We start from the raw sequence: 24,702 nt of genomic DNA on the forward strand, positions 1-24,702 counted from the left end.
CCTTAAGAGTTCCAACTAGCATCCCCCAGGTTGGGCGTCCCCTTGTCTTGTGTTCCTGGGTTGGGCATTCCGGGTCTGACATTCTGCTCAGGGAGGTCTATTCCTTTAACCTCAAAATAGACTTTGCTCTCTCCATTGCCTCTCCCATGGAAGATGTCTGGAAGTGCCTTACCAAGGTTGAGATATCCACAGATAGGACTTGCTAAATAAATAAAGGATTGCTAGTTGGATTCTGTGCTTTGCAAATTGTTTACTGTAGGTGCAAGGAACTTTCTTTTTGTGTCTTTCTCAGTTCAACTGTTTTTAACAACTGCCCAAGGATAGTGCTATATACTGTTCCACTACTTCAGTCCTGTCCTTTTCCTCAGCTTATAGTTAAAGGATGCTTGAAAGGCATCAGTAATGTAAGAATAAAATCATCATAAATGATCTGGAAAAAGCGGTAAACAGTGAGGTGGCAAAATTTGAAGATACAAAATTACTAAAGATAGTTAAGTCCCAGGCAGACTGTGAAGAGCTACAAATGGATCTCTCAAAACTGGGTGACTGGACAGCAAAGTGGCAGATTAAATTTAAATTTGATAAATGCAAAATAATGCACATTGGAAAGCATAATCCCAACTATAACACATACAATGATGGGGTCTAAATTAGCTGTTACCACTCAAGAAAGAGATCTTGGAGTCATTGTGGATAGTTCTCTGAAAACATCCACTCAATGTGCAGTGGCAGTCAAAAAAGCTAACAGAATGCTAGGAGTAATTAAGAAGGGGATAGATAATAGGACAGAAAATATCATGTTGCCTCTATATAAATCCATGGTCACCCCATCTCAAAAAAGGTTGGACTCGGAAAAGATTCCGAAAAGGGCAACAAAAATTATTAGGGGTATGGAATGGCTTTCATATGAGGAGAGATTAATAAGACTGGGACTTTTCAGCTTGGAAAAGAGATGGCTAAGGGGAGATATAATTGAGGTCCATAAAATCATGACTGGTGTAGAGAAAGTAGATAAGGAAGTGTTTACTACTTCTCATAACACAAGAACTAGGGGCCACCAAATGAAATTAATGGGCAGCAGGTTTAAAAAAAAAAAGTATTTCTTCACACAGCACACAGTCAACCTGTGGAACTCCTTGCCAGAGGATGTTGTGAAGGCCAAGATGTTAGCCGACGGCCAAGGATGTTTGGTGAGGTGCCAGCTATGCCCGTTTATACCATCCGTGACTTTAACTGCTAGGACGCACTGTCCCTTCGTGGCGGGCAGCCCGGGCTAGGCTGACGGATGCCCCAAGGTCCTAACCACCCGTGACTTTAACTGCTAGAGCTCAGAGCTCCTTCGCAGCGGGCAGCCAGGATTGACTGACAGGTGCCCCAAGAGTTTGCCCCGTGGAGGCGGCACAACTCAACGCTAGGCTCTTAGTACTCTCACCTAATGGCCAGGCTTTAGAGCCAAAACGGCTGAGGTTCTTTAATTGTGTCGGCTGCTTTACAGTAAACCAGAGAAAACAAGTCAGGCTTATGCACAAATGGTTACCAAAATTTATTAAGCTAGATTCTAATCATGTGGTTACAAAATTGCTAGTGCCTACTTATTTAAATGTAGAGATGTTACACACACAAACAAGTTACAAAACTGAAGCCACAATCCCAAAGAAAGAAAACAAAGTATAGAGCTCTATTTCAAAATATGTGTACACTAAAGATAGGAGATCAGGTGTGGGTGCTTCTTACCCTCCTTGCATCTCTCGATTCCAGCGGTGCCAAGCCAGGATCGGTCACTCAGTTCCGCGGAAAGACGAAGAAGGGACAAGGCTTAGGGACCCTCTTAGCTGCAGAAGCCTTGGGAGGCTGTCACTTATCTGACCAGCAGATAGATAGTGAAAAGCACTCAAAAATCATGGTGCTGTAGGTCCCCTACTTATACCTCTGTACTCCTTTATTCTCTTTCTCCTTTCTTATGCCAAATTGAGGCTGGTCTGTCTGGGTGACGCCAGCTTTCGCAAGAGTAGTTTACACTTGCAAGGGAGAGAAACAATAAGTGTCGACTACTGGACATTTCTTTTATCAGGGTAAATATTTTCCCACCTAGGATGTTGGTGTGTGTGCATCACGCTATTTAGTAGGGGCTAAGAGCCATGTCTGTCACAGGGCCTCTGCCTGCTGTGAGCTTAATCGTTGTATCTGTTCCCAGAGGCACATTGTAGCAGCACACCTGTGCTTTTCACAGCTTCAAAGGCTGTGCTGGAATATATGTTAAGTGCCCTGTTCCAGCTTCCTCCTGTGTTTCCAGCAATGCTGGTCTGAGGGCGGGGGGGCTGGCTGTCTGGCTACACAAGACCATAACAGGGTTCAAAAAAGAACTAGATAAATTCATGGAGGATAGGTCCATCAGTGGCTATTAGCCAGGATGGGCAGGGCTGTTGTTCCTAGCCTCTATTTGCCAGAAGCTGGGAATGAGTGATAAGGGATGGATCACTTGATGATCACCTGTTGTGTTCATTCCCTCTGGGGCACCAGGCACTGGCCACTGTCGGAAGACAGGATACTGGGCTAGATAGACCTTTGGTCTAACCCAATAGGACCATTCTTATGTTCTTATTTAGGGATCTTTTATCCTGGTTGTGTTCAACCTTTTCAACCGGAGGGCCAGAAATACTTTAAAAATGTCAGTTGATACTTTTGTACAGCTCATAGTTGGTTTCACAGTAGCAGGACTAGCAGCTCTCACTGCCGCTTATATGGTATTACATTCTGTTTAGGTTCTTTTATAGGACATCTCACCATAGTTTATGCTAATAGCACATAGTATTCCCTGCATCTATTTGTTGCTGCAGATGTGGTCCTACTCAACTCCTTTTGAAAGTGTCTTGTGATGTGGGACATTCCCTCACCTCACTCTGGAACTATATGGAAATTGTGTATGGTGCAGACATAGGTGGGATCCACTTGTGTTGTTTTACTCACCGGCACTGCTCCTTGAACTGCATTGGATACCAGTTGTCTTCTAGTTGGATTTCTGTCTTGATTGTGCCTCTTCCTGTGAGGTACCACCACAGGTGGGAATATCTAAGGCAGATGAATCAAAGGATCCCCTCTTAATATAAATAGGATGAGGTTAGACACATGATGCTCCTGAGGAATCTTTGGCTATGAAACTTCCTGCCGTCCTTGAGTCCATCAGATCTCAGGCTTGATGATCCTCCAGCACATACTCAAACTTCGGCTTGTTTTGGTTTCTTAATATGAATAAAAACAGAATTGTCTGTCATTTTTTAAGACAGTCCTCAAGAAACATGTTGTGGGTAGTGTAATCAAGTTCTGTCTTATAACCTGATGGTAACCTCCAATACAAAAAAACTTGAGTATGTTACTGCTGCTGCATCATCATCATGAAGTGATTATTTATGTAATAGTTTCCGTTTTTTTAGTAAATATAAGGTAATGTTATCAAATTACTTACACTTGCTTAATAAATGTCCAATTAAAAAGCCTTAAATTTTGCCTTATCACCTTGGGATCTAAGGATCAGTTTCTTTAAAAAGAAGAGTCCCTTAGAAAAGGGTTACGTTGCATAGGTGCAGTTGATTCCCCATCCCCTCCCCCCATGTAAATAGTATTACAAAGCAGGGAAATAAATTAATAGACTTGTGAATTGCAGAAAAGCTACTGATAAATTGATGATTGGTGAATAAGAAATATAATTACTTGTTAGGAATCAGAGCTTGATGGCCTTTCCCCTAGTATTAGTGACAAATGGACTTTTCTTAAGCCAAATTTCAGGCTTATCTTAGTGGTATAGTAGTTAAATACTGAAATAAAAAATTGTATATTCTAAATATACTACTTATAGTAGTATATATTTATAATTATGACTATAGTAGTATGGTATGTTTTGTCTCATCTTCCCATTTTAAACTGAGGACTTCTGTCCATCCTACCTTCCCCTTTGTTCCTCTAATACAAAACAGAATATCCCACTTCAGTAAGAATGGTCAGATATTTTTGTTATTAAATGGCTCTATAAGTAGCATTTTGGTCTCAAATTCAGAAAGAAAATTCAGGCTTTCGAGTGAATCACATTTGTTTTTAAATCTGCTCCCCTCTGGCCCTCTATCATGTTGAGAGCCTCCCTAAATAGAATATCTGATATTGGCGACAGCCTTTCTATCAGCCATGTGTTTAAGAATGTGCAAAAATATAGGTTTGAAGTTCCCTAATGTATGTATGCTTATCTGAGTTTTAAGCAGTGTTTCTTTTCTTTACAGAACGCTGCCTTTTTATATGGCCTTGGTTTGGTCTACTTCCAGTACAATGCGTTTCAGTGGTAAGTGTGAATAAATCCTGACTTTATCAGAATGCTTTTGTTTATATTTTGTTACAATGTGAATGTTTCAAAACCAGCTCACGTTCTGTTCAGGGGATTTAAAACTTTTCATAGTCTTGATCAGATCTTAAGTGACAGATTGTCCTGGGTATCATCTCTCCCATTTAAGATACCATAACATAACTTGTGGCAACTATGGCAATTTCTTAAATGGAAAAACATAATAGAAAGCTAATGTATGTTTAGTTTCCTTTAATATGAATCATCAGGTATGCAGGCTCTCTGTTTCCAGTGTGACCATATGGGTTTCTGTGAAGTACGGGTGGTCTGTGGACCACAGGTTGGGAACCATTGCCTTTGAGTTGTGGGAAAACCTGTTTTTCTTTGAGTCATTGCTCATATCGATTCCAAGTAGGTGTGTGCACGCTGTGTGCACAGTTGTCAGAAAGTTTTTTCCCTGGCAGCACTGGTCGGGTCGGCTGTGGAGCACCCTGGAGTGGCGCCTCCGTGGTGCTCAGTATATGACCCTGCTGACCCGGCGCTTCCTCATTCCTTCTTACCACCCGTGACAGTCATTGGAACTGCGTTGGCTTGCTTTCTCAAGTGTTCCCCTGGTTCTTACAGTTTAGAGTTTTGTAGTTTTGATAGTTTAGCTATAGTTACTTAACGGTGTTCCTGGCCCAGGTGCCTGTTCAAGAGATCTGCAGGGTGGCAACGTGGTTTTCAAAGCACAGTTTCGCCACTCAGTACACGATTTCCCAGCATGGTAGAGACGTGCTCCAGTCCATGATTCCATAACTCCGACCCCATCGCTTAGGTAAGGCATGGGAGTCACCTGCTTGGAATCAATATGAGCAATCACTCAAAGAAAAAATGGTTACTCATCTTCTTGTAACTGTTCTTCAAGATGTGTTGCTCATATCCATTCCAAACCCACCCGCCTTCCCTTCTGTCGGAGGAGCCGACAAGAAGGAACTGAGGAGACACTGATTCGGCAGGGCCCTATATTCACCGCCAAGAAGGCACCACTCCAGAGGGCTCCACAGCCAACTCAAGTGGTTCTCCTAGGGGAAAGACTTTCCAATGACTCTGCACGTGGCACACACACACTAATTGGAATGGATATGAGCAACGCATCCCGGGGTTGGACTAGATGACCTCCTGAGGTCCCTTCCAACTCTGATATTCTATGATCATCTCGAAGAACAGCTACGAGAAAGTGAGTAACAGTTTTTTTCTCTAGGGAAAAACAACTTAGTGTGTTTTATTCTTCTGGTTTGTTCATGGCACAATTTTAATGTATTTGAAAATTTTTGATAGTAGAAACAATGGACTCTAATTTGTATCTCAGAATCGGTATTCCAAAAAGTTGAGAAGTGGTGGTCTTACTGGTTTGTTTCCCAACTAGGAAACAAGAAGAAAATGACAGAATTGTTGTCTGCAAGCTGAGAGGGGAAGGAGAATGGGTGAAGTCATTGGTGACTGGAGAGAGTATTGGGCTAGTAGATTGAATGAATTTTCATTCATTGTTAAATAAGGGAATGGGTGGAGTAATGTACTATTATAGGGCTTAGTTTGCTACAGTCTAAAAGCTTTTGGAAAGTGGGCGGTGCACATCATAATGTATCTGTATAAAGCTGACTAGCTTATCTTATTTTTCAGTCTTCTTGAGTGTTGGTGAGCTGTAGCTCACGAAAGCTCATGCTCAAATAAATTGGTTAGTCTCTAAGGTGCCACAAGTACTCCTTTTCTTTTTGCGAATACAGACTAACACGGCTGTTCCTCTGAAACCTGTCATTATATGATTGTTTCTCAGACGAACTGTGGAAATGTGAAAGCTGCTGATCAATACAGTAAATGGGTGATAATTGTTGAGTAATTACCAGATACTGTGTGAACTTACTTGACTCAGCATGCCTAAAGTTAAAGGGGAGTGGTCAGAAAGAAACGATTGATGATATGAAGTTATAAAATAAGATGCTTTTTTCTAAAGTAAAATTTGTGTAATGAAAGCATTTGTGCCCATCTCAAAATGCAGAAGTTAGTCTCCTAAATCAAATGTGCTATTGAATTAAAAAGTCCATTGAAGGTGGAGAGCAAAACATCGAGTTTCATTTTGCAACTGAGATATTTTGAATGTTGCTGTTGTTGAACCATACTACACAATCTGCGTAACAATCTACAAAGAGGCTCTAAATTTACAAAAGTAAGTAATGGAGGTTTCCAAGGGATCTGACAGATTAGATTGGTGACTTTATTATGATAGTCTCATTGGAAATTTGGCTTGATATGATTAACGAGAATGAACCTAAACCACGTGAGGACAAAACCAAAAAAGGATTTAGAAAAATCTTAAAATCTATTACCTTCTATTACTTAGCCAACATGACTGATCCCAGATTAAAAAAGTCTAGGGTTGAGCATAGAACAGGAAGAAGAGGCCAATATATGACTTATGGACTGCAATCCTGAGTCCCTTTCTTATCTTCTAGCATATAATGCTCAAAATAGAGATCTACCCCAATTCTGTTTGCAAAGGATGTTGTCATAGTTTGTACTACCAAAATAGTGGAAACCATTATTTTTATTTTAGCAGATTCAGATTGGTTTTCTCCAAATCTTAAATGTAATTATATGTAGGAACAAAGACAAACAATTGGGAGGCCTAAGAAGCTAATAGACTAGGGCCTTAGCTCAGTTCTTCAGTGTTACTTACAGGATTGCAAAGTTTTCATTGCAGATTATGCAGCACACCCAAAAGAGCACCAGTGTTGACTGGCTGCTATCATGTTAATCATTACATTGTCTAGTCCCACTTAGTGCTTGTCTACGCTGGCAATTTACAGCTCTGCAACTTTCTCACTCGGGGTGTGAAAAAACACCCCCCTGAGCACAGCAAGTTTCAGTGCTGTAAAGTTCCAGTATAAACAGTGTATCAGTGCTGGGAGCTACGCCCCTCGTGGAGGTGGTTTTTTAGAGCGCTGGGAGAGCTCTTTCCCAGGGCTCTGCTGCGACTACACAAGCCACGTTAAAGCGCTGCAGCAGCAGCGCTTTAGTGTTGCCAGTGTAGACTAGCCCCCAGTCTCTCTGGATGATGTGGTTAAAACACTGGCAGTTGCTGGCACCTTTTTTGCACTAGTGCTCTACTATTGCTGTATGGGGGAATTTGCATTTGGTGGTAACAGTGGGAAATTACAAGGGGAAAATGGTTAGTGTAGACAATGCATATGAAATCACATAAAGTGCGTTTGATTTCTTAAAACATTTGTGGAGGGTTTTCAGATTAGTGAGAATCACATGATCCTTGGAGCTGGTGCAAGGGTACTTAGGATCTGCCTACACAGCAGTTGGAGATGTGATTTCTTCCCACCCATCCCCTCAGCTTAGGTAGACATACAAAAGCTAGTTCAGCTCAAGCTCGCACACAAAAAAATAGCAGCATGGCTGCAGAGGCATCGGTGGCAGCTCGGGCTAGCTGCTTGTGTGAACCCACGGTGTTGGGTGGGATTAAATATAGTCAGGCAGCTAGCCTGAGCTGCTGCCCATGTTACCATGGCTTCATGGCTATTCTGAATGCACAAGATTTTGTAGGTCTACCCAAGCTGGAAATCGCATTTTCCAGCTGCTTTATAGCATACTCATACAGTTAGGTACTACATACCTCTACTTCTGCAGTCCGATGTAGATTGCAAGGCAAGCCTCAAACCTGTCTTCTGCCAGATGGAGTGAATTGTCACTCAAACTACATTCCTTTTAAAGCAGCAAGTCCACCCAATTCAGTTGGTATTTGTGTGGCATATAACATCCATCTACCTCCGAGACATGCAGCTAAGATTGCAGGCTTTTGAGGATGGGGTGGGTTAATTAGGATGTTAGTGAGTTAATGGCAGGTAAGTATCTGTCTTGCTGGGGTGAAGGGAAAAGGAAGAGTTTTTGATGGTTTTTTGATAAGATCTGTAATTAATTTTATGCAATGTCTTCAATGAAGAGTAGGTACATTTTAAAAAGTAATTGAAATAGTCAGTTTGGGAAATCCTGTTAATCTTTTTTTTACAATATCTTTGGCTTTCCAAGATACAAAAAATACTTACACCATCCCTGAAGGGTGTTTGTATAACCTGTTCTAAAAATCCTCCCTAGGTAACCTGTTCCAGTGCTTATCAATACTTTGTTTTTTGGTAATATCTAGCCTAAATCTCCCTTGCTTCAGTTTAAGTCAATGACGACTCATCCTGCACTTGGTGGACATGGAGAGCAGTTTGTAACAGCCCTTAACATATTTGATGTCTGTTTTCAGGTCGTCTTCGTCTTCTCTTCTCTTTAGATAAAAAATACCCAGTACTTTCAATCTTTTCTCCATAGGCCATGGTTTCTAAGCCACTTAGCATTTTTGTTGCTGTCCTTTGTACTCTCTCCAATTTGTTTACATCTTTCTTACAGTGTGATGTCCAAAATTGGACACAGTACTCCACCTGAGGCTTCAACAGTGCCAAACAGAGCAGAACAGTTACTTCCTGTGTCTTGTATTTGATACTCCAGTTAATGTATCACAGAATGTTTGCATTTTTTGCAGCGGTATCACATTGTTGGCTCCTGCTCAGTTTCTGATCCACTCTAACCTTCAGATCTTTTTTCACCAGTACTAGCACCTAGCCAGTTACTTTCCATTTTGTAGTTGTGCATTTGATTTTTCTTAAGTGAAGTACTTTGCCCTGGTCTTTATTGAATTTCATCTTGTTGATTTCAGGCCAATTCTCCAATTTGTCAAGGTTGTTTTGAATTCTAATTCTGTCCTCCAAAATGCTTACAACACCTCAGCTTGGTGTCATCTGCGAATTTTATAAGCATACTCTCAATGTCATCTTCCAAGTCATTAATGAAAAATGAATAGTAGCGGACCCAAGACAGACCCTTGTGGGATCCCACTTGCTGTCAAACTGGGAAATGTATCAAACCATGGATAACTACTCTGAGAACTGTCTTTCAACCAGAAGTGCACCCATCTTATAATTTCACTTAGAACATGTTACCCTAGTTCGCTTACAAGAATATCATATGGGACTGTGTCAGCAGCCTCACTAAAGTCTGGGATATATCACATCTACTGTTTTCCCCCCTATCCACAAGGCAAGTTATCTTGTCAGAGAAGGGAAAAATGGATTGATTTGGAATGAATTACTCTTGACAAATCCATGTTTGCTATTCCTTATTATCCTCTAGGTTTAAACAGATTGATTGATTAATTTGTTCCAGTATATTTTTGGATATTGAAGTTAGGCTCACTGGTCTGTAGTTGACCGGGTCCTCCTTGTTGAAGGTAGTATACTTTCTTGTTGATTAAACTTATTGATGAAACTATACTTACTTCAGTTCAATTCCCCTTTGCTCATCTTGGAGCAGAGCAACAAAGTTGAAATTGTTATAAATCAGCATTATTCACAGCTTTATTAGGCTTCCTACCATTATCAATAGTAAATACTTTTTTTATTCCACCTAGATCACCAGAGCGGGGAGGCAATGTTGTGTCCTCCAACCACAGTTACCACCTTTAGAGCCAGACACATGAGAATAGTCGGTTTTCAAAAACTTAAGCTAAAACATTGTTGCTGCTGCGTCATATTCATTCCCTGGTGGACTCAGTTGTCTTATTGCTTTGCCCACCAGATATGCAGTCTCTGGTATGTGCTACATCTTGTACTTGAATTCATCATGCTAGCATTACTCCTGGGGGAATTCTCAACCATTGCGCCATGCAGAATTTTGCAAAATTCCGTTTCCCCTGTTGAACTGCTGGCCACCACTAGGGGCCGCTGCACTCTGCATACCCCAGCTCACAGTGAGCAGAGCTCCAAACCAGGTGGGGCTGGATGCTGCATGCTTTTTGATCCTCATTCTCCTGGGGATGGGAGAGGGTCTGGGAAACCCTGCCAGCTCTGGCAAAGGGTGAGGAAGGGCAGGGCTACACCACACCATGTCCCCTGACAGGACAGTAAAGAAGTTGGGGAGAGTAAAGGCTCTGGGTGTGCTGGTGTCTGGGCCTTGGGGTTCCCTGTGGCTGGGCTCTGCGGGGATGGGAGTGCAGGTGTCTGGGCTCTGGGGACTTGACACAGCCCCTGCCAGCACCCCCCCAACTATAACTGGGTTGTTGTAGGGGTTTCTTTAACTCTTTACTCATGGGGGAATCTTTTTTGCTGCTGTCTGTATTGTTGATATACTTGTTGACCAGTATTTTGAAATAAATTACAAAAATATTTGAAGCTGGAGTGATTATATTGTATTGTTTTGAGAAATAAAATATGCTGAATATTGCAGAATTTTAAAATATTGTGAGCATAAATTTTTGGTGGAGAATTTTTAATTTTTGGAGCAGAATTCCACCAGCTATGCATTATGATATACTTGAAAAATTGTCAGGAATTTACCTGTCTGGGCAAAACTGTACTAGTCCATCCTTACAAAAATACATTCAACCCATTCTGCCATCTGGCCCTCATATATAAAAATACACACACGTCTGGAGACACTTGAATTCTGTCACTACTCAGTCCCCCATTAGTTTCTCACTTTCCATTCAGTCACTCCTCTGTTCAACCCAATTTAATTTCCTCTTCCCTCCCCCACCAAATCAGTTATTTCTCTGCAACAGCCTTCTCAACCCATCTACCCTGATTGGGCAGCCTCATAGTTGCAGAAATTTGCCTAAGTATCTATCCCTGGGCTTTAGTGTCATTCTTTCTCTCTCTGGCCCAGTGACTGTTCAGATACTTTATGCAAAGTGGAATAGGTTCAGTTGGAGAGAGCGAGACCCACCCATAATATCCTATAGCATGGTAGTTAGGGCACTCGCCTGTGCGGGGGATAGACCTGGGTTTAAGTCCTTACTCCAGGCTGGGGATTCAAATCTGGGTGTCTCCACATCCCATATGAGTGGCCTAACCACTAGACTATTGGGACCAACGGGGTGGGGCAGTGACACTACTGCCTCCCTCTTGTCATGTTATGTGAATCTAGTCCCCTAACTTTTTTTTTTGGCTGAAACAATTTGGCAAATTCTTGTTAAATTCACAAATAGCTTTAGGTCAACTTGAAACTACATAGTCTTTTGATTCTGGTCCCTATGTGTATTCCACATGTGGGATACGCATGCATGCCGTGTGCCTGACTCTGGAAGTTTTTCCAAGCAGTGTCCGTTGACTCGCACGTGCTCAGTATCTTCTCTCATGCTCCTGACTGAGGGCGTAAGTGGGGGTGCTTGGGGACTCCATTCCAGTGCTGCCTTATCACCCCATGGCCTGAGTCAGAACCCTGTCCTCCTTTGCTCTTCCAGTTTCTAAATGAGTTATTATATATGTTTGCTGTAAATAGTTATCTTGTAGTTTAGCAATATTAGTTGTACATAGTATAGTATAACATAGAACTCCCATGCGGAGGGAAACCCTCTTTACTCTGGGGACTATACCCAGGGTCCCAGACAATTCCAAGATCTCCTGCAAAGGGTAGCAAATGACCTTTACACCCCCCCTAGAAGAAGTACAAGACAAGCAGCATCAGCTCCTGGAAATCCTTCATTTCTCAGTACCAAGTAGGGATGCTCTTGCCGATCAACAGTGCCATTCTCCAGCCAGCTAGAACATCTTGGCATATCCCAGCCACATGCATGCCTACCCACAAGGGGGCAGAAAAGAGATATTACATACTGGCTAAGGGGTCTGAGTTTCTTTTCTCACCCCTTCCTCCCCCCCCCCCCAACCCCCCAATTCCCTCACGCTGGAAGCAGCAACTGAATGGTCCAGGCAGCAACACCCGCGCTCCACCCCAACTTATAAGGAGAGCAAATGGTTGGACCTTCTGGTACTCAAGGGCTTCTCGTCAGCTAGCCTCCAGTTCCGAATTTCAAACTACCAAGCCTTGTTAGCCAAATATGACTTCCTCAATGTGGCAAACTGCAGGACTTTATTGAACATAAGAACGGCCATACCGGGTCAGACCAAAGGTCCATTTCGCCCAGTATCCTGTCTTCCGACAGCGGCCAATGCCAGGTGCTTCAGAGGGAATGAACAGAACAGGTAATCATCAAGTGATCCGTCCCCTGTCTCCCATTCCCAGCTTCTGGAAAACAGAGGTTAGGGACGGCAGAAGATTCGTGGCCGATCACTAGTGAGAACTCCATGACACCATAGTAAGCGACATCTTCAACCACTGGGGGACTCCGACCAGAGACCACTTTGCCTCCCACACCAGCAACAAATGCAGCACATATTGCTCCAGAGGTGGAGGGGGAACGGTATCAGTATCCACTCTCAAGGTGATGCTCTGATACTCTGCTGTCGGACCAGATCAACCATGCTTATCCCCTGTACTACTCCTGCCACAAGTACTCCGCAAGATCAGGTTGGAGAGAGCCACAGTCATTCTGATTGCCCCATTCTGGCCAAGATAGTTCTGGTTTCCCAGTTTTCTCCGCATGTCAGCCTGGCACCCACTTCCCATCTCTACTTTCCCTGGGCTGCTAATGCAACACAAAGGCAAGATCAGACATCCCCAATCTGTAGACGCTTCACCTCAGAGTATGGTTGTTGGATGGGCATCTTCACTAGAATAGGAGTGTTCATCTGAAATGCAAGACACAGTCTCAAGCATCAGGAAAGAGTCCGCTAGGTGTTCCTACGGTGCCAAATGGAGAAGTGGAGATTCCCTTGCTTGTGGATTACCTCCTGTTCTTGAAGACATTGGGGCTTGCCCTCAACTCTCAAGGTCCACATAGTGGCAATCAGTGCCTTCGAACCCACATGGAAGGACACTCCATATTTACATATCCTCGTTGACTATTAGGTTTTGGACAGGCCTCCTCAGAACTTTCCCACCCATAGAACCTATCGCTCCTTTGTGGGACCTCAACCTCGTCCTATCAGCACTAATGAAACAGCCCTTTGAACCGCTGGCTTCATGCTCTATGTCCCTCCTTTCCATAAAAGTTGCCTTCCTTGTGGCTATCATTTCTGCGAGGAGGGTAGGTGAGTTTGGGGCTTTGAGGGTGGAACCCCCTTTCACCACTTTCCATAAGGACAAAGTCTCCTTGCGCTTACATCCCAAGTTTCTACGAAAGGGTGTATCCCAGTTTCATCTCAATCAGCCCATGCCTGCTTTCTTTCCAAAGCCTCACACCTCGGCAGAGGAATGACAGCTTCACTCCCTTGATGTTTGCTGGGCCTTGGCCCTCTTCCTGCAGAAGGCAAAACCAGTCAGAAAGTCTCCGACATTGTTTATCTCAATAGCTGAGAGAGTTAAGGAGTAAGCGGTTTTTACACAGAGAATCTCCGTGTGGATTTCGGGATGCAGTACGATCTATCAGTTATTGATACTGCCTTCCCCTTCTGAGTGAGAACCCATTCCACAAGAGACCAGATGTCGAGTATGGCCACCCTCCACGATTTACTACTTCAAGACACCCGTCAGTCAGCCACGTAGAGTTCGGTACATACCTTTGCTGCACATTATGCCTTGGAGCAGAACTCTGTGACGGATACATCTTTCGGTGTGGCTGTCCTCTGCTCAACCAATCCATCTTCATCCTTGCACCCTCCTTTGAATTAGTTATTGCTAATTAGTTACCCTTGGTGTAATACAATAGGGACTATTACTCAAAAAAGAAGAGGCGATTATGTACCTGTAACTAGAAGTTATTAGAGATGTGTGGTCCCTATCTGTACTCCACTTCCCGCTCTCCTTCCCCTCTGCTGTGGATCTGCTCGATTTGCGGTGGAGAAGGAACTGGAGACGTGATCAGTCCACCCTGCCCTTTATCAGCTCAGACGTAACCATGGGGCAAGTGCGCATGTGCAAACCAACGGACACTACTATTTTCAAATTCTCTGGCTCCAGACACACAGTGCACATGCGTAAACCCTCAGTGAAATACAGATAAGGACCACACATCTTGAAGTATCTTCAGTTACAGGAAAGTAACCTCCTTCTCTTCCCCATCTTGTCAGCCATTTGTAGGTGTACAAGGAGGATGACGCTAAGCCGGCACCTGCGATTCCGACCAGAACCTTCTTATTACCCACCCTCTCCACGAGATGACCACTGACCGTATCAAGATCTACTTCAGAGGGTGGCTATCGACTTGCAAATCCTGTTGGAGGAGGCCCAGAACCCCCAATACAGTCTCCTGGATGTTTTACAGCCAAAGGGACCATCCAGGGTGACCTTTCCCATAAATGAGACCATACTGGAACTATCCAGAACAGTTTGGCACACGCCAGGATTGTGTGTCCCCACCCCAAAGTGAACAGAGAGATACTATTTTGTGCTGGCCAAAGGGGCCAATTTTTCTTTTTACATACGTTGCCCCTAATTCACTAGTTGTTCAAGCGGCAGTGGAATGGGCTTGGCAGCACCTGCAGAAATCCACTCTGCCAGATAAAGGGTCAAAGAGGCTGGATCTCCTAGGCAGGAAGATCTTCTCCTCCACAGGCCTTCATTTTTGTATTGCCAACTACCAGACATTATTGGCTAACTACAGCTTTAATACTTACACCAGGCTGGCAGAGTTAAAAGACAAACTTCCGTGGAAGACCAGGCCCACTTCCAGTCTTTGGTGGGCGATGGGAGGCTGGTGAGAGAGGTAACTTTCCAGGCTGCGATGATACTGATGATGAAGCTGATACTTCATTCCGGTCCTTGGTCACGGGGCATATCCTGCATAGAGACTCTTGGCTCCAGTCATCTGGATTCCCAAGAGGTCCAAAATACCATTCAGGACCTCTCTTTCTACAAGTCCAATCTGGTCAATGACAAGACGAATGAGTATCTATATTCGCTGAGGAATCAAGATCCACTCTGAAGTTCCTGGGAGTCTATTCTCCAGCCTCCAGGAGAAAACATCAAAAACAGCCTTCAGACCAAGGTCACCTTCCTCCTATCCCTCCTACCACCAATGTCTACCTGAACATCCTCCCAAGTGATTGAGATCCCGGAGAGCCATTTCCCAGCTCCAGCCACTATCACATCTTCAGTGTACTTCCAGCTATAGGTCAAAGGCTACTTTTGACATACAGGTCAAGACGCGCGCACCACCACAGATTCCTCCACCATCTGACATCTTTGGAGGCCGCCTCACCTTCTTCTCCCTCAGTTGGAGCAAGATCACCACAGCCCGTTGTGTTCTGGAGATTATCCCTCATGAATATTCCATAGAGTTCCTTTTCTTCCCTCCTCACAACTTCTCCCCCCTAGCCCTGCTCCTGGACTCCTCCCACCAGTTGATTCTTCAACAAGAGGCAGACTTATACTCCACTAGGGTGCGAAAGAAAGTGTACTGCCTAAATATCAGAGAAGTGGCTTCTACTCCCCATGTTTCCTTGTCCCAAAAAAGGTTTGGGGCAGAGACCCATCCTGTACCTTCAACAGCTCAATATTTTCATCAGGAAGCTGAAATTCAGGACGACTTCATTGGTATCCATAATCCCTCCCTTCAGGAGGGAGTTTGGTTCGCAGCTCTCACCACAAAAGAAGCATATTTCTATGTGGACATTCATCCTTCATGTAGGAAGTTCCCACAGTTCAGGATTGGACAGCAGCTCCCCCAGTTTTGTCCTCCCTTTTTAGTCTTGACAGCACCAAAGGTCTTCATGGAAGTGTTTGCAGTAGTAGTGACCCAGATGTGATGCCGGGGACATACCATGTTCCCATACCTGGATGATTGGCTTCTAGTGGGACAATCCTGACATGAAGTTGTCTTTGCAACAGAGTCTCTTTGATGTCTTCTTACATATCTACATAAATTTAGACAAGTCCATTATGTCTCACACACAGACAACAAATTTCATAGGAGCAAAGGTAGACTCGGTTTCAGCACAAGTTTTCCTCCCAGCAGACAGATTCTGTGTTATGTGCAGCCTGGCCGCTTGCATTACCTGCAAGCCCCGCACTAGTGTGTGTTGGTGCCTTTCCCTCTTGGGCCATATGGCCACATGCACCTATGTGACACCATTCGCTAGGCTCCACTTGCAATGCCTACAAGCCTGGTTCCATTTGACCTACCAGCTGACCAAGGACTGCATCAACTCCAAAGACACTGTTCTCTCAGGATTTCTCGCCTCTCTTGCTTGGTGGTCCAACCCAACCAAGCTCATGGTGGGGACCCCCTTCAGCCCTACCATGAGGGACACCACTGTGACAGACACACAGGATGGGGTGCTCAGTTGGACCACCACACAACTCAGGATACATGAACACTACAGGAAGCCAGACTGCATATAAACTTGCTGGAACTCAGAGCAGCTTGTCTAGCCTGCAAGGACTTCCTTCCCCTCATATGCTCCCTCCACATGTGAAAATCCTATCAGACAATATCACCGCCATGGTGTGTATATATAAACAAACAGGGAGGAGTGAGCTCTTGTTCCCTATGCTTGGAGGCAGTCAGACTGTGGAACTGGTGTGTCAGAAATCAGGTTACTATACAGACTGCATACTTCCCAGAAGTTCAGAACTCCCTAGTGGACACACTAAGCAGAAGTCTCTACATAGACCATGTCCTAAATATAAAGGGAAGGGTAACCACCTTTCTGTATACAGTCCTAAAAAATCCCTCCTGGCCAGAGGCAAAACTCTTTCACCTGTAAAGGGTTAAGAAGCTAAGATAACCTAGCTGGCACCTGACCAAAATGACCAATGAGAGGACAAGATACTTTCAAATCTGGAGTGCGGGGTGGGGGAAACAAAGGGTTTGTCTTTCTGTGTGATGCTTTTGCTGGGAACAGATCAGGAAGGCAGCCTCAGAACTTCTGTTAAGTTAGTAAGTAATCTAGCTAGAAATGCATTAGATTTCCTTTTGTTTAATGGCTGGTAAAATAAGCTGTGCTGGATGGAATGTATATTCCTGTTTGTGTGTCTTTTTGTAACTTAAGGTTTTGCCTAGAGGGATTCTCTATGTTTTGAATCTGATTACCCTGTAAGGTATTTACCACCCTGATTTTACAGAGGTGATTCTTTTGCCTTTTCTTTAATTAATAAAAATTCTTCTTTTAAGAACCTGATTGATTTTTCATTGTTGTTAAGATCCAGTGGTTTGGGTCTGTGCTCACCTGTACAAATTGGTGAGGATTCTTATCAAGCCTTCCCCAGGAAAGGGAGTATAGGGCTTGGGGGGATATTTTGGGTGAAGACATCTCCAAGTGGGCTCTTTCCCTGTTCTTTGTTTAAAACACTTGGTGGTGGCAGCATACGGTTCAAGGACAAGGCAAAGTTTGTACCTTGGGAAAGTTTTAACCTAAGCTGGTAAGAATAAGCTTAGGGGGTCTTGCATGCAGGTCCCCACATCTGTACCCTAGAGTTCAGAATGAGGAAGGAACCTTGACAGACCATGAATGCGAAATACACAGAACAGTTCTGACCAACATCTTTGCACAGTGGGGTACTCGCCCGTGGGACCTCTTTGCATCCCAGATGAACAGAAAGCTTCTCATACTGCTCCAGGGGAGCCATCGGCAGTGACTCCCAGAAGGTGACGCTCTCCTGCTCCCCTGGCCCGGTGACCCCTGATACACTTTTCCCTCTATGCCTCTCATACCTCAAGTTTCTCAGAAGATTCACTGAGATGGAGCCACCATCATCCACCTAGAATCCTATTGGTCCAGGCAGTTACAGTTCATGGATCTCCTAAGATGGTCCACATGCCCACCTATCAGGATCCACCCCTTCCCAGATCTCCTAACTCGAGACCATGGGAGGCTCAGGCACCCCAACCAGAGCTCACTCCACCTCATGGCCTGGTGTTTGGATGCTCTGCCTCAGTCCAGGAGAGAGGACCAGGGAAAGAGTTGGCCAGAATATGGTATTGGGCTAAACAGTGCTGCTTCTCAGCTTTGGCATGCCACCACCACCATTCCCTTGCTATGTTGGGCATTCTGGTTATCCTTGACTATCTCCTCACCCTAAAAACAACATGTTTAGAACTTAGCTCGCTTTATGTACATCTGGCAGCAGTTAATGCTTTCCTTCCCCCTGGTGGAGGAACACGCTATCTGCACTCACCTGATGACAGTATGATGTATGAAAGGTTTGCTGAGAACCTTCCCACTGGTCATCAAACTCTCACCCCAGTGGGACCTTAACCTCATCCTGTCAACTCTCATAGGCCCACCTTTCAAACTTCTGGTGACACGTGCCATGACCTGCCTCTCCATGAAAGTGGCATTCTTAATAGCGATCACTTCAGCCAGAAGGGTCAGTGAACTAGTGGCCAGGATGGCAGACCCTCCTTACACAGTATTCCACAAGGAGAAGGTCCCTCCGGCTACACCCCAAATTCTTCCCCAAGATTGTGTCCAAATTCCATATCAACCAATCAGTTCACTTACCTGTATTTTTACAAAACCTCATGCCTCTCCTGGGGACAAGAAACTGCACTTCCTTGACATCAGGTGCACCCTGGTGTTCTACCTGCAGAGAACCAAGCCCATTAGAAACAACGGTGGATTACCGTATGGGCTGATGGGCCCTGTGCCCAGGAGCTCTGGCCAATTTGGGGCCAGCCGGCAGGATCACTGGAACTCTGGCCCCTGCCATTCCTCTCCCCTGACCCAGGGCCCCTCCAGCATATTCCTCCTCTTCCCCCTGAGGCCTTTCCCCCTGGCCAGCCCAGAAGCCTGAGCCCAGCTGTGGTGGTGAGCATATTCTGCCCCCTCCCTTTCCCCCCCCCCCCCCGAGCTGGACCAGCTGCTTGCCAGAGCTCTGCTTGCTGCACCTCTCTTCTCTCCTCCTCTCCCCCTGCCAATGGAGTCACTCATGGAGTCCCTCTCCCCACCTCCCTCCCGCCTTGTGCTGAGCTGCTGACTAGAGCCCCTCTCTTCCCACCTGCTCCTCTGCATGGAGTTGGCCCAAGCTGCTCTCTCCCTCCTTCCCCCACATGGAGCTGGTCCAAGCCATTCCCTGACCACCTCCCCTGCACAGGGCTGGCCTGAGTCCTGCCACTCACCCCACTAGCCCCTTTTTGGCAAAAGTGGGCGTTTGTCCCATTTGCTCTTGCCAACTGATGAGAAGGGGACTGTTGGTAGGAGGTGCTCAACTGGATGTCAAAAGGCTAGCAGTGAATAGAAATATCTACAGCAATGTGACATAAGTTTCCTTACTTCGGTGACTCCCTCCCCCCCCAACCCCCATTTTTATATGGCAGCTGCCTCATTCTGTAATCTACAAGAATAAACAGGGCAAATTGTGCCACCTTCTTACAAGGAGGTTTTATAAAGAAAGTACAACTCCACATATCCAAAATAAAGACTTGCATTTATTGAAGAGTAGATTGAACCCATATTCTGGTGTATTCTCTTTGGAAAAAATCTGTTCAATGAAATCATGAAGAATCTAAACTGTAAAGACACTTAAAAAGTAAATATAGTGCAAACAGAATCAGGCCAAATGACTGTTTCTCGAGGGAAAAACATATCAACTTAGTAAAGGAAAGGAAGGTTCTTGGTCTGCTTCTGGAATCATGCAACAAAGTCGTCTTATTTGGGATTGTACAGAACGGCAAAATATTTTACAGTATTGGAGAAGAACTGATTTTTGTTGGCTGCTGTTAACATTTGTTGGGAAATGCTTAGAGATTCTGCTGCAAATCAACCTCAAAAAATGTTCCACTTTTAATTAACATGGTACTGTAAGCAGAGGAATTGATATACAAAGATTGCAAGTGTTAAGTCAGGGGTCTTAAACTTAATTTACCTTAGGGCCAGTGCCAGTTCTCAAATCTTCCCAGGGGGCTAATGTCGCCCGTCCTGCCCTGAACCCACAAGGCTCTGGGAGGGAGTTTGGGTCGGGGAGGAGGTCTGAGGTAGGGGATTGAGGTGCAGGCTCTGGGAGGGAGTTTGGGTGCAGAAGAGATGAGAGGTTGGGCTCTGGGAGGGAGTTTGGGTGGGGGAGGGGGTCTGGAGTACAGGCTCTGGGATGGAGTTTAGGTGCTGGGTGCAGGCTCTGGGCTGGGGCAGGGGGTAGGGATGCAGGCTCTGGGGGGGGTGTTTGGGAAGAGGAAGGGGGTGCAGGCTCTGGGGGGGAGTTTGGGGCCTGGAGGGGTGTGTGGGAAAGGGGTGGGGGTGCAGGCTCTGGGAGAGGGTCGGGAGGTGCGGTGCTTACCTGGGGCTCCAAGGTGGACCGGGCCATGGGGCACCTGCCCCCAGGCACTGCCCCTGCAGCTTCCCATTGGCCGCAGGGGCACTCGGGACAGAGGCACAGCCCCGCCCCATCCCGGAACCGCAGGGAGGCTCCGGCAGACAAGTGGAGTGAGACGCCACTTAGCTCCACTGTGCTGTGCTGCCGGGGCCCCAGGCCATTTTAAATCGCCTGGGGGGAGCGTCCGGGGGTGGCGGGTGGGGCCAAGGGAGAGACCCAGCCCCAAAACTGCTGGAGCCCCGTGGGGCCACGAGTTTGAGATTCCTGTGGTAAGTTTTTCATCATATTGCAATGACATGACTACATTAACACTATTTTGCTTATATTCGTAAAACTGGATAAGTTCCAGTACAAGTTGTCAAAAGTGGCTCTTAAATTTGTAGTAGATTTTTCAGGACTCGAAAGGGTTAGGAACCATGAAAAGAAGGGACCATGGCTCCAACTGCCTTAGTTATTTTCCTAATGCTGTAGAAATTGAGTCTCAGAACAGTCCTTCAGTTAAACATTGCAGTGTAATACACTTTTCTTACTTTTTTACTTTTACTTCTTACTTTTCTTTCTTACTGGTTTGTAGGTTAGTTGTAGTTTAATTTAAATGTTTTGTTTAAACTTGGTAATGTTAGCTTTAGGGATAGTTCAGTTGATGCTATTGCGTGATACCAAACAGCTTTTATCTGCTCCATTGTCCAGTTCAAAGCTGATTTTACTCATGGTAGATCTAGATCAAAATATAGTTTGGATTTGTGGTGTGTGTTGAGATTTTGGTGGGATGTGGAGCATCATTTTTCATTAATAGGCCAGCCCATAGGTATCCTCTTCTCCAGCTTCATCTTTGTTAGCCACCTTGTTTTATAGATGAGGTAGGCAGAAAGACCACTAGAGCACTGGTGGTGAAAGTCTTGAGCTGGAGCTGATAGTTTGTGTCATAAAGAATGTTTGGTTTCTTTTCTTGTTGCTGTGCAGGAGATAAACCAGAGGTTCTTTGCCTATACCATAGCATTAGCAAAGTCTCTGACCAGATTCATGTGGTAGTGGATAGCTTCTGTTGGCTACAGTGTGGAATCCATTCCATTTTTTATTAAATTTGTTTAGTTTATGAATCAAATAAAGAAGATGATTCAGTACAAGTCTGCTGTGGGTGCTGATTGGTATACTGAGAGAACAAAGGTTAAGGCCCTCTTAAGTGCCTAATTCCCTTCTGAAAATGACATTTGGGCTACTAAATGAGTTAAGCATTGAAATATTGGGCACAGCAGCCCCTAAATACCTTAACAAATCTGTGCCGAAGTTGTCTTTTGGTGAGTTCAAAGGTGTTGGGAACACCTTTGGTTCAGTGTCCTTCCTATCACTGATGTCCTTCCTAAAGTCTGTTGCTAACAAAGATCAGTGTGGAAGAGTTTGGTTAATTGGTGGTAGAGACTATTATCTCCTACTTTAGGAAAGCCAAGATGTCTCTTAAGGAGGCTGTTAAGTGGTCTCCATGCAAGCAACCCACATTTGGCAACAATTTGGCTATCATCCAGTATCTAATCTTTCATTTTTGGTTAAATCATAGAAAAGCTTTGAGACAAGACAGTTGAGTACCTAGAAACTGCAAGTCTCCTTCGCCCACATAATTCTGGATACAGACCTGCGTATGGGACAGAAACTGGTCTAGTGGTGTTAGATGACTCCTAGCACTGAAGTCTGAGTATTGATGCTGATATTACTAGAACATTTGCCTTTGGTAATACTGATCTTGTGATCATGTTGAATAGCCTGCAGTATATCTCTAACCATGTCTGGGTGTAGATAATAGAATACAAAATAACTCACTTAATCTCTTTCTTGACTTGTTTCTTAATTATATACATTAGTCAACTATACGTGTTATTTTAAAATGCACCATAGTATTTACGGTCCCCTATTTTAAAATCATTTTGAGTAATATTTCAGTAACACTAGTTAAATATATTATGTTTTTCAATTTGTTAGTCCTAGAGAGCCAACACAGCTATGAATGAGTGAGTTGGATTCTAATCTTTGTATATCAATAAAATCTAATTTCTAAGTTTACTAAATTCTAATGAGTTTCCCCTTTGCAAACCCATTGAAGACAAAAGGGTTGTATGGCTATAACTGAGGGTCTAATTCGGTCTGCAGAATCTTTGTTTGTTACACGGAGTGGAAAGAATGCAGCTTGGTTCTAGTTCCAGGTTGAGTTTGTATGTAGGAAAACATTTGATTGGTAAACTCAACATATTTGTTACAAAATCACTGAGCAAATAAAAATTGGACCCAATAAAGCCATTTTAGTTCTCAAAGCAGAATTACTTAAAATACCATATGTACTCGATCATAAGCCGGTTTGTTTATAAGCCATCACCCCCCCCAAGATGGATAAGTAAAAATGGTAAAAACTGTATTACCCTTTCATAAGCTGACCCTATGTTTCAGGGGTTGGCAAACTTCGGCTCCCGGCCCATCAGGATAAGCTGCTGGCAGGTCGGGATGTTTTGTTTACCTGGAGCATTCTCAGGCACAGAGCCCCTCAGCTCCCAATGGCCACGGTTTGTCATTCCCAGCCAATGGGAGCTACAGGAAGTGACGCCACTTCCCACAGCTCCCATTGGCTGGGAACGACAAACTGCGGCCACAGGGAACTGGGGGGCTTCATGCCTGCAGACGCTCCAGGTAAACAAAACAACAATGTATTTGAAATTATTGAATTGAATATCTTAGAGTTTAAAATCATCAGATTTTGGTGTAGACCCGTTTGTAAGCTGACCCTCGCTCTTCGATGCGTCACTTTTTTACCAAAAATATTTGGCTTGTGAATAAGTATATACGGTATACTTTATCAATTTTGAATATAGGAGAATTTCAGAAAATGAGTAAATTTTTTAAGTTTGTGTAAATTTGCAGGTAGTTACTAATTCTATTTTTGTCCCTCCTTTTCTGTGTTCCAATTTGTAACATTTTGGGCGTGGTTTTTCAAAAGTTGAGCCTTCACAACAGCAATTGAAGTCAATGTAAGTTGTGGATGTTCAGCTACTCTGATAGTAAGGCAGTGTAGTCTGGAGCAGTGAGCACAGGATTGAGAGTTAAGTGAGCACAGGTTCTAATCTCTTGTTCTGTCACTGATTCACCATGTGGCCTTAGCCATGTCATAGCCTTTTTGTCTGTTTCCCTATCTGTAAAATAGGGACAATATTTACTCACCTTCCCCAGATATTTTGAGGGTTAGTTGTATGTTCAAAGGCCTGCACAGCCATTTAAAGGTGCTATAAAATGCTAATACTCTTTAAAGCTAGATATGTCAAGTTTGTGGTGCAATCATTCTAAAATTATTGGAGAATGCTACAAATTTCTACCTTAAATCTGCCTGTGGCTCACTTCCCTGTCTGTAAGGTGATGATACTCTATCTCAGAGGAATAGTGAAGATAAATTGATGCTTGTGAGGCTCAGATACTACATTGATGCACTTCCATAGAAAAGCCCGTGAAGAAATTAATTTCATATTTAGTGCCAGCCTTGGAAGATCTAAATTAAATAAGACGTGGGGCCATACTTCAAATGATGAGGATAAAAAGAAATATTGAAGTCTGAATTTTTGGGTTTGTAAAGCTTGTTTTGGAGATAATTACAAGAGTCCCGTAATATTTTTAATTGTGAAGTTACCAATATGTACTTTTTACTATAAGCGTAATGTTGGGTTTTGTCTGGGCATTTATATTCGAGGTATTTGCATATGGTTATAGTCCATGTTGTAATGCATCGGGGGCAGTTGAAGTTGAATGTGCAACATTGTCCCAGGAATTTCCTAGTTTTTATGTGTTTACGAAAGCATTCTGAACTTTTAGTTTTTGATGGATTTCCATTTTAAGAGGGAAAAAAAATTCCATAATTAGGCATGCTTTCACTAAACTCCACTATTGTCCAATCTACATTAGCTGCATACTAAGTCAAGGACCCCCTTCCTTGTGTGTGTTCACCTTGCATTCTTTAATTCTGTGTAGTAGGCACAAACCTTTATGCCCAGGGCTTATAAAGTTTACCACACAATTCTATGCATGCTAAATGAGCTGTTGTAATTCTCTGTTGCATTCAGTGCACAACTTAACATTGCATTAAATGAGGCATCCTCCTATGAACCTCTGCCTCATTCAAGATGAAAACCTTTACTAAACTTTGTTATTTAAAAAAAATATATAGCCATGCC

The 24,702-nt window shown here is 44.0% G+C and overlaps 1 protein-coding gene across 9 annotated transcripts in view; it reads left to right on the top strand.

Moving 5' to 3' along the window:
• Positions 1–24,702, top strand: part of KDM6A (lysine demethylase 6A) — a 280,386-nt gene that overhangs the window by 126,885 nt on the left and 128,799 nt on the right. For all 9 annotated transcript variants that reach the window (XM_073359011.1, XM_073358944.1, XM_073358964.1 and 6 more), the window contains one exon: positions 4,269–4,327. In XM_073359011.1, coding sequence (XP_073215112.1) covers positions 4,269–4,327 — 59 coding nt within the window. The remainder of the gene's footprint in view (positions 1–4,268; positions 4,328–24,702) is intronic.

Source organism: Lepidochelys kempii, chromosome 1 (genome assembly GCF_965140265.1).
Source record: "Lepidochelys kempii isolate rLepKem1 chromosome 1, rLepKem1.hap2, whole genome shotgun sequence".
NCBI lineage: Eukaryota > Metazoa > Chordata > Testudines > Cheloniidae > Lepidochelys > Lepidochelys kempii.